Below are 10,403 nucleotides of genomic sequence, written 5' to 3'. Positions count from 1 at the left end.
CTTAGTTATATAATTTAATATAGAAAAATGAAAATAAAATCTTTTTATCGAAAAAGGAAGCACATTTCGCAGTAAACTGAATTAAAAGAAACTAAAAATGGCGGCAGTTTCAGGTGTAGCGTCTTATCTTCTCCACCGAATTCTTCACCGGAAAACTCCATCGCCACCGTCGGCGTGTTTTCTCAAACCCCTTATTCTAGTTTCCACAATTTCGTTCTCTAAGAACTTACCCAAATACTCCATTGGAGGGCTCTCACCTCGTCCCCATGAGAGCACCACAACAGTTTCCCATTCTCATATCTCTCCTTGGCTTTCTCCTCCTTCCGTCTATTCCTCAAGTGGGTCTCTATCCATATCTGTAGAAGAAGATGAAGATGACATTGATGATGAAGAAGAAGAAGAAACCGAAGAGCTTGAAATTGAAGATTACAATGATGTTGAGGAGAAGGAAGAGAGTGAGGATAAGAGCGATAAATTGAATTTAGCGGAAGAATCTAAAGTGGGTTTGAGCTCTTTGCGTGTGAGGACTCATGGGATGAAGCTACCGAGTCTTACAATTAAGGAAAAGAAGGAGCTTTCGTCTTACGCTCACAGCTTAGGGAAGAAGCTGAAATCTCAGTCGGTGGGGAAATCCGGTGTTACTGCTAGTGTTGCCACTTCTTTTGTGGAGAATCTTGAATCAAATGAACTTCTTAAGGTACCATTAATCAATAATCGGTACTTTTTATTACTGTTTTTGCTTTTGTTGTGATGAAGTTCTTTAGGTGTTTGATAAAATTCCTTACTGAGCTTTTTCATATGGAAATTGGGAACTCATCGTTATTGTTTTTGCTTAAACATAATAATCTTGCTGTTTTAGTTGATTTTTAACTCAAGGGACTTGAATTAAAGCGTTTTATTCATTGATGAATTGTATTAACTGTAATGAGAGCTTGGTTTCTTGTCTTGCACTCATGATTTTGTAAGATTCTTTGAAACTTGGCATTGGTTAGTTTAATAAGCTTATATTATGAGCATTATGAAATCACAAATTAGATTCAAGAACAACAATTTCAATGCTCATGATTCAGTTAAGATCTAGTGTGATCTACATTCTATTTTGGGTATTAAATTGCACAATATATGCACATGTACCACCAATGTTGGGTGTCACGGGCTCACCTTTTCAGGCAGCGGAACACCCGTGCGGCACCTTGACTTCTCTAAGCCAAGGTCAGCCTTCCAACCATCCGAGTAACAATGGGCTCATTTTTCGCGCGGCCGTGTGCCTCGTGCACACTTCCGTCTCTCGAACAACTCTCGCCGAGTCATGCTCGCAAGCATCCATGAGTGCATCCATACATCGAGGCTCTCTAGCCAAGATACTCACACTGTCCATAGGTTCCCACCATGGTAAGACAAATCCCAACACTGACGCTCACCTTGTCACTCGTGACCAAGGTAGCATGTGTGGCAAGATGCCAACACCAAGCCAACGTGCCGACGCCTCTATCATGCCCCATTCGATACTGTCCGAATAGTCTCCCTCGTCGCCCAAGGACTCCCATACGTCCATGGACCAATCCTCAAGGCGCCATGCCTCCACGCATGTTGGCAGGCCCTCAAGACAAGCCACCAAACCAGTTGCATACATTAGACCTTTGCCCCTTCCCAACATGGTGCATCCGTCCCATACGCGTATGCAAACTAGTCCACGAATGACTACCCGTGTCATCTCGTGTTGAGACTCGTGGCCTAGGCGCACCACGACGTCTCTTAGAGGATCTAGGCCACGTCTCGTGCAAGCGGCATACCGGCAAGCCAAGGGAAACGTACCATTGAACCTCTGGCGGCATTCTTCGACGCACTACCGGGTCGACCCGATAATGTCCATGAGTACTCCAACTCATGGAGACATATGAGTCCCCTCGTGGTCCTCATATGCCCGCCCTACTAGTCCCCACTGGCTAGTAGTAGCTCACTTAGCACCAAGGTGCAAGGGGTGGTGGAGAGCTGACACCAGAGTACCCCCTTAAAGAGCATTCTGAGCTTTTAGCCTTCTACCAGGAACATAGATGATTTTTGCTCTGTAGACATATGGGAAGCACCATATACCAAATCACCTAGTTTCGCCAAACCGATTGCACCATTCTATTTGTAGACCCAAATAAATGGTGAATACCAAGTCCCGTCCCTATCCGGACAATATTGAAGATATTTACGAAAATGCCACTGCATACAAACTAAGCATCAGCATGCCACATGCATGCACCACAACATGCCCCACCACTTGACCACCACTTGGCCAACTTGTGGGCATCACTTAGCTTGTAACGTGCCATCATAGACTGCACGTAACATTCTCCCCCACTTCAACATGTCGATGCCCTCATCGACGGACCGCAGGCAAATCCTCCTGATCTCGACTCCTAAGCTTACCCCAAGCTTCTCCCGAATCCTAAGTCTGCACTTGTCCCCCCTACCTCCGTAGAACCACCCTCTTGGTGATGATCTCGCACGCCCACTCTTGGACTTGATCAAAGACCCTGTGCCACTGTCGCTATTCAGATCCACCCATGGAGTAGTGCCTCTGCACTAGAATACTTCCCCCCTACATGAACTCCTCCGAGTCCATCACAGCGTCCCTCCAGTCAACCAAGTAGCCCTTGCAACACTGACCCTGAAGCACCACATCCTCTGATTGCAGCTCACTCGCCAATCGTCCAATGCATACTCCTTTTGACAAGGACAAAGTATGGTGCACCCCTCGGGGTGAGGTTCGCAAACAAACCGTTGCCAACGGCACCTACAAAATATGCTTCCACTGAAGCCAAGTCCATCTGGACAAGTCCCTGTTGACACTTCACACGCCAACTCTATGGCGCACCATCTCCTGATGGCAATCGAGCAAGACACTCTCATCGCAGGATAAAGTTTGGTGCGTCCCACCTGGACGAGGCTCGCAAGCCAACTGCACCCAATGCAGCACCAAGTGCACTCTTGCACCCAATTTCTTCGCGAAGTTGACAACACTGGCCCTCCGGCCCAACCGCATACCCACGGCTTCATGCAAAGGTCCCACTAACCCACTGCATACTTGCTCCTCTGAGCTCCTGCTTGTGTCGGCTCCCAAAATTGTGTCACAAGTTTATCTCCCAAAATCAACCCTGCATCCTCTGATGACTCGCTAATTTTCGATGAACTTGATGACACCCAGTCTTACTCTTAAGACTTCAAGTCATCCCAATCCGCTATCTCCCATCGGCATATGTTCTCTGAATCATTCAGCTTACAGTGTCCCATACAACACCAGTGTTCCCATAAACACAAAACATGCCCATAACATGCCGCAAACTAGCTCAGTCTTGATCTCAGTCTACGCCCTTGCATATTGTCTATCTGCAGCTTGCAGCAATCATGCAAGTCTTCACCCTGAACAACCAATCTGTTGTAGTGTTTCCCTCTGGATTCACACACCAAAACTGAACAAGTACCCTGATTCTTCAAACACATGAATTAGTGGGCTCCCCCACTTCAACTTGGGAAACAACTTCTCTCTTAGAGGAATATCCCTCAAGATATAGCTCGCAAGCTAACCGCATACTCGCATACGGTTCCTCCACTCCACATTTCACTTTGATGAAGATGTTGAACTAATGCCTCGATCATTCTGACTCTTCGCCCCTCGACATTTCACTGTTGCCTTAGTACCCTAGTCCTGCTGACTTTTGCCTTCGGCCAACATTGCCATGGTGTTATCTTAGTACCTGAGTCCTGCGGACTTTCACCCTAAATAACTGGCTCTGCCTGTGTCCTGAGTCTTCTTGACTTTACATCCTGAACAACAATCAATCCCCATGATACTCATCTCGATGCTTGTAATGAATAACTAGTCTTGTTGAGTGAACCGTGAAGGTCTCTGCCCCACTTCAACTGTTGGCGTCCTCGACAACATGCCCACCCGCAAATGCTTGACCGCCCCAACTCTTCATGCACACCATGTCATCTAAAAGTGCATCCCGCAGGATGTGACTCTCAAGTCAACTATCTCATTAGCACCCCTGTCGATTTCCACATGCATGCACTAACTTTCCACTCAACCATCCAACTGATTCACACTTGCATCAGGCCCTTTTGGCTCCCACGGTGTACTAAGTTCCAATGACGCAGCCCTCTGGCCTTCATGCAAACTCTAACACCCTTCTCGACCTTCGCAGGCCAACATGACTACTAAGTCTCACTGGCACGACCCTCTGGCCTCCACACAAACTCTAGCGCCATCTCAATGCTTGCGCTCGGTCTTCTCAGCCCTGCTGGCTTCCTTGGTGCCTTTATTCCACAACTCCGCAACTCTATCGATGTCTTTGTGTGGCTTACGCCCTATGGCGATTTAACAAGCCAACACATTCCACTCAACTGCCTCGGCGCTTCCATATGGATCAAATAAAACTCGCATGCGAACACCTCCAAGTACAACCATCTTCTGACGATTGCGGCCTCTGCCTGCCTTGGTCTCCATGTGCGTCCCTCTCGACACACAATGCAGCAACTGAAGCATTCCATGTCTATCCCAATTAGACCCATCTCAGTTATCAACTCTCGACCTCTGTCGTGACTAACAAGGATTTGACGGTCCCTGCACTACTTCCACACTCCTGCCAGCAAGCTTCCTTTTCAACAAAAGCGCCTCCTGCGGCTTACAATGTCACTCAGGCAAACATGGCCTAGTGTACCAAGCATACAGCTTGGACTATCCCCTCAATCCTGTCCTATGCCAACGAGTTTCAAACATTCTGTTGCGCCTCTCTACAGTCTCACATGGTAGTTGTCTTTCTAGCATCTCTGAACTTGACTTGAAGCAACCATCAACGTCTCCTCTCTAGGATGTCCAGTATTCCCATGAAGTAAAGCAACCCAGTCTTAATTCCATCTCAGCCTACTGATCCTCTTTAAAAGACTAACTGGCTCAACGACGTCTTGTTCCAACATTCGGACCATCTCGATCCGTCCACCCGCCTACGTCCTCTTTAGGATAGGCCAACCAAGTTCACATCCCACTGAGATGAACTTGGCTCTGATACCAACTGTCACGGGCTCACCTTTTCAGGCAGCGGAACACCCGTGCGGCACCTTGACTTCTCTAAGCCAAGGTCAGCCTTCCAACCATCCGAGTAACAATGGGCTCATTTTTCGCGCGGCCGTGTGCCTCGTGCACACTTCCGTCTCTCGAACAACTCTCGCCGAGTCATGCTCGCAAGCATCCATGAGTGCATCCATACATCGAGGCTCTCTAGCCAAGATACTCACACTGTCCATAGGTTCCCACCATGGTAAGACAAATCCCAACACTGACGCTCACCTTGTCACTCGTGACCAAGGTAGCATGTGTGGCAAGATGCCAACACCAAGCCAACGTGCCGACGCCTCTATCATGCCCCATTCGATACTGTCCGAATAGTCTCCCTCGTCGCCCAAGGACTCCCATACGTCCATGGACCAATCCTCAAGGCGCCATGCCTCCACGCATGTTGGCAGGCCCTCAAGACAAGCCACCAAACCAGTTGCATACATTAGACCTTTGCCCCTTCCCAACATGGTGCATCCGTCCCATACGCGTATGCAAACTAGTCCACGAATGACTACCCGTGTCATCTCGTGTTGAGACTCGTGGCCTAGGCGCACCACGACGTCTCTTAGAGGATCTAGGCCACGTCTCGTGCAAGCGGCATACCGGCAAGCCAAGGGAAACGTACCATTGAACCTCTGGCGGCATTCTTCGACGCACTACCGGGTCGACCCGATAATGTCCATGAGTACTCCAACTCATGGAGACATATGAGTCCCCTCGTGGTCCTCATATGCCCGCCCTACTAGTCCCCACTGGCTAGTAGTAGCTCACTTAGCACCAAGGTGCAAGGGGTGGTGGAGAGCTGACACCAGAGTACCCCCTTAAAGAGCATTCTGAGCTTTTAGCCTTCTACCAGGAACATAGATGATTTTTGCTCTGTAGACATATGGGAAGCACCATATACCAAATCACCTAGTTTCGCCAAACCGATTGCACCATTCTATTTGTAGACCCAAATAAATGGTGAATACCAAGTCCCGTCCCTATCCGGACAATATTGAAGATATTTACGAAAATGCCACTGCATACAAACTAAGCATCAGCATGCCACATGCATGCACCACAACATGCCCCACCACTTGACCACCACTTGGCCAACTTGTGGGCATCACTTAGCTTGTAACGTGCCATCATAGACTGCACGTAACATTGGGCACTGCTTCTCCTTGAACCATTTTTGAATTTTATTACTAAATTGTGTAACGTCCCTGCTGCTTGGAAAAATTTCCCAGCAGGTCACCCATTTTAAAATTATCCCAGGCCAAGGCTAAACACGGTTAACCATAGAGTTCTTTCGTGATGGACTACCGAAAAACAAGATGCACCTTGTTGATATAGGTAGTACCAATCAATACATTTAAACCCTCTTCAACTATGTAGCCCCATACTTACACAGTCTCAGAATCATCACAGTTGACCTTCTCCAAACGATGTGCAATCCGAAATAACAAGAACACACAAGATATCAAATACAAAGATGCAAGAGAGAACCTATTTCACAATACCACAGAACACCCAATTCCTACATCCACACTATATGTTGGATGACACGCCCTTTAGCCTAAAGGGTATATTGGACGCATCACATTAGTGATATTAGACTATGATTTAATGGGCCATCCTATAGTCAATGTAATTAGTTGTTATTAACAATTAATAGATACTTTGACTAATAGTTGTGAATATGAAATTATGTTATTAGTTCTAATTAACATCTTCTTCAACTTAAAATATAAGATAAGCTTGTATGGCTTATGTTGGTAGTTCTTTTACTGCTGTAATTGGAAAAATGCAACCTGTATTGTATTAGTTAGAACTTTCATTCCTTGAAGTTTAAATAGACCAAATTATTAGATTCGCAAATTGTTAGTTTAAATTTTGAAGTGAAGACTTTGATGTGCTTGTCCAGCTAAGTTAAAGCTGCAATGAAAATGTTGTCAACAGATTAAAATACACAGGACATGTCCCGGGGAGCTAGATGATGCAGTGAAGCAATTGGAGGAGCTAACTGGTTCGGTAGTTATTAGTAATATTGGTAGAACAGTTATTCTTTACAAACCTAGCCTCACAAAGATGAAAGCAGAGGAGAAAAAGAAGGAGAATATGAAGATTTTCATGAGGAGGAAACTTAGAAGAGCTACTAGACCCCCATTTCAGGTAATCAAAAACCAAGAGGCCAAACTTCTTGTTCTCAGAATTCCTATCGAGTTTATTTATTCGTTGTCATCATTTTGCCTATTGAAGATCCTCATTAAGTGTTTTTGAATGTTGCAGAAAGAAGCAAGACCAGCAATTTCTAGCCGTGGAAGACGGGGAAGTAGCAGGTCTTAGAGCATTTGACCATGGTGATTTGGCTTCTCTTTGAAATGTAAGTGAGTAGTAGTTCTCTGAGTGTTGTTAATTGTATCTTATGTTCTATGAATGTCAAATTTTGGTTAAAAGTCAATCTAAATTTTAAAAGATTAGTAGAAATGGAAATGCATGGATGGAACTGTACTTGCCAAAACCATGAAAGTCTATAGGGAAGGTAGTCACTGAGATTCTGTGCATAAATACGACTTGCAATGAAGAATCCTCAATTTGGATACATAATGTGTTTTCTTAACTAGACAGTACTTAGAAGACGCAATGAACTTAAAAAAAAATCATTTCTACGCTTTAAAGTAGTTTTTTTTTTTTTGTATTTTTACGAGAATTTATATAGTAATTTTCATAGCAATTAATGGAGCAACTAAAATTCACATAGCAACTTACATAGAAACTAATAAAATAATTTAAATCGTAAATTAAAAAAAATAAAAAAAAAGTTAAAAAAATAATATATAAAGTAATTTTTTAAAAAAAATAGCACAGTGATATTTTTTTATCAGAATGAAGAGAACTTAATTTAGAACTTTGTTTTAATTATCATATAATATGCTAGCTAATGACTTGTCAATTCATTAAACCCAAATCCATGCAATATCATTACTTAGACATCTATAAAATCAACCATTTGTAAAAAAATTCAAAACAATTATATTAATTAATTTCTTACAATAGAAGAAGATTACAAAGAAGAGTAAGAAAAAGACGGTTTAAATCGGTAATCTCAACAACAGTAAATAAACTTCTCAAGGGCAAAATGGTCTTTCAAGGAGACCCCTATGGCTAGGAATAGTGAAATGCCTTAACCTCCCTTCTTGTTGAGTCAAATACCCTTCACAAAGAAAAGCCTTAGAGAATTTATCCTCTACGGGCCTATCCACGTCATGAACGAACACCTCACTCTCACCACCACTCTCTCTATTCCTCGCCATAATCCCAGCCGTATAAATCGCCGTCATCCTCCCCGGCGCGTCGGTAACCCACCCAGTTGGCGCGTCGACCATAATCAAATCCCACTGTGTATCGTACACGTCACTAGGTAAATTCTTAAGCGCGAGACGACACGTGGAGAATCGTGGGTCCCCCACGACTTTACAAGCCTCGTCCTCGGCGCCGATCTTCATCAATTCATCGGCTTGGTGTAATTTAGTGTCGTACGCCACGTGGTACGACTCTAAACCCGGAATACGACGTCGTATTTGCTCAATCCAAGATTTGTCTTCTTCTAGAAAAACCGTACGGCCTCCGTGGTTTAAAGCGGCCCACATGAGACTATCGTGGCCGAGTCCGAAGACGAGGAAATTACACGGCGATTTTTTCTCGAGGATTCTCATTGAGACTGAGATTTCTTTGAGTGTTTGTTGTGGGGTTACGTTTGTGGTTACGTAGTGAACCAGTGCTTTGGCCAAAAACGACGGCGTTTTGGTGCATGTTTGTTGTACTGGAGAAATATCGTTGGGACTACAATCATTTTCATTAGTGGTGGTCTTTTGATTTGAATTGTTATTTGAGAGGTGGGTTTGGATTTGTGGTGGAGAATTTGAGAAGTTTGATCTGATTATGAGGATGAGGAAGAAGAGAAAGAGTAAGGTGAAGACGAGTTTTTGAGTTATGGAAAGTTGAGCTACATTGTTCCTCATCAACCTCATTTTTTTTGAATTTTGGAGAAATAGTGTAATGGGATTTTGTTGTTTGGTATTTTTGATGTTGATTTGAGGTTTTTATTTCAATTTGATCATCTAAGAAGAGGAAGAAGAAGAAGAAGACTTTGATGATTAAGTTATTGGAAAGAGAAAGAAAGAAAAAAAAAAATACTATTTTTAATTTGTATTTTGTTTTCACAATTTCTTCATTTTTTTTTTTTGTCTTAAAAATGAAGCAACTACCACTACTACTACTCACAACATATTGTTATAAAAGAACAAAGGGTTGGTAGATGTATGTGTTGAATTAACAATATTAATTATCATGTGGTTTGATTATTAATTCAAAATATTATTAAGATATGGTTTAAATGTATGTGGAAGATGTGGTAAGGTAGTTGGGATTAATGATTTGGTGTATATAAAATTGTGTAACTAATAAGAGAAAAAAAAAATATTGTGTTTGAAGGAATAATATGCATGTATGAATTATTTTAGAGAAGTGGCGTTGAATCTTAGAAAGGACGAGGTGAGGAGTGGTTATAACGTCAAATTATTTGTTGTTATAATATTATTATTACGTGTTGTGTTGTGTTGTGTGGTGAGACAGAGCTATTAGGTCAGATCACTATCTAAATTTAACATCTAAAATTATTTGCATGCAATTTCGTACTTTCTTTCCTTTATATTATATATGGTTAGTTAGATTTAGAAGATGACAAGTCATTTTCTTTGGTGAAAAAATCCTTACTGTATTATTTTATAGAATATGGTAGTATTGTGTAATTAATTAGTGGTTTTTTATACTTCTTTCTTTTAGAAATTTTTTGCAAATTATTATACTCTTTTAACAATTCTATAAATTTGAAGAGAAAAAGATGAGTTGATATTATATTAAAAAAGGGCATGCAATTCTGTGGAGTAGGCAGAAGAATTGGCGTCAAAGCCAAACAAACATGAGAAATTTGATAGTTAAGGATGAGTGAGCTGTGTGCAAAAAGTTATGAGTTATGATAATGTTGCTTATTTGAGAAAAGTGCTTGTTTGATATTTGTGAAAAATGTCCCAAGAGATTATAACTGGATTGTGTAAATAGAAAGAATTCTATATACACAATAGTCATATTAAAAATAAGTTTTGTGCATTTAAGATGATTTTCTTTACGAGAAATGTTAAAAGATACTTGTAGTTAATTAAATTTAAGATTTCATATAATTTAATGTATTGATTTTTATAGAATCCTAAGGTGACACCTTAGGTGGTGCTAGCAAGCAATGCTCTTTCTT

At 42.3% G+C, this 10,403-nt stretch overlaps 2 protein-coding genes across 2 annotated transcripts; one reads left to right on the top strand and one right to left on the bottom strand.

The window, feature by feature from the left end:
• The first annotated feature begins 46 nt into the window (after window positions 1-46).
• Window positions 47-7,579, top strand: LOC115725643 (uncharacterized). Its single transcript, XM_061117533.1, has 3 exons — window positions 47-697; window positions 7,052-7,264; window positions 7,382-7,579. Exons 1-3 carry the CDS (start codon window positions 98-100, stop codon window positions 7,436-7,438), a joined length of 870 nt encoding a protein of 289 aa, XP_060973516.1. The 5' UTR covers window positions 47-97; the 3' UTR covers window positions 7,439-7,579.
• Window positions 7,580-8,101: 522 nt separating this feature from the next.
• Window positions 8,102-9,330, bottom strand: LOC133038905 (glucuronoxylan 4-O-methyltransferase 1-like). The gene has a single exon (XM_061117532.1). It carries the CDS (start codon window positions 9,121-9,123, stop codon window positions 8,221-8,223), a length of 903 nt encoding a protein of 300 aa, XP_060973515.1. The 5' UTR covers window positions 9,124-9,330; the 3' UTR covers window positions 8,102-8,220.
• Window positions 9,331-10,403: the final 1,073 nt, after the last annotated feature.

Source organism: Cannabis sativa, chromosome 6, assembly GCF_029168945.1.
Source record: "Cannabis sativa cultivar Pink pepper isolate KNU-18-1 chromosome 6, ASM2916894v1, whole genome shotgun sequence".
In the NCBI taxonomy this organism is placed as follows: Eukaryota; Viridiplantae; Streptophyta; class Magnoliopsida; order Rosales; family Cannabaceae; genus Cannabis; species Cannabis sativa.
This window is presented reverse-complemented; position numbering and strand designations above follow the sequence as displayed.

Bases quoted from the DNA above. Each gene is read 5' to 3' on its own strand.
- LOC115725643 (XM_061117533.1), top strand. From the start codon at position 98: ATGGCGGCAGTTTCAGGTGTAGCGTCTTATCTTCTCCACCGAATTCTT. The intron at 698-7,051 runs GTACCATTAATC...TGTTGTCAACAG, and splicing joins AATCAAATGAACTTCTTAAG to ATTAAAATACACAGGACATG. The intron at 7,265-7,381 runs GTAATCAAAAAC...TGAATGTTGCAG, and splicing joins CTACTAGACCCCCATTTCAG to AAAGAAGCAAGACCAGCAAT.
- LOC133038905 (XM_061117532.1), bottom strand. From the start codon at position 9,123: ATGAGGTTGATGAGGAACAATGTAGCTCAACTTTCCATAACTCAAAAA.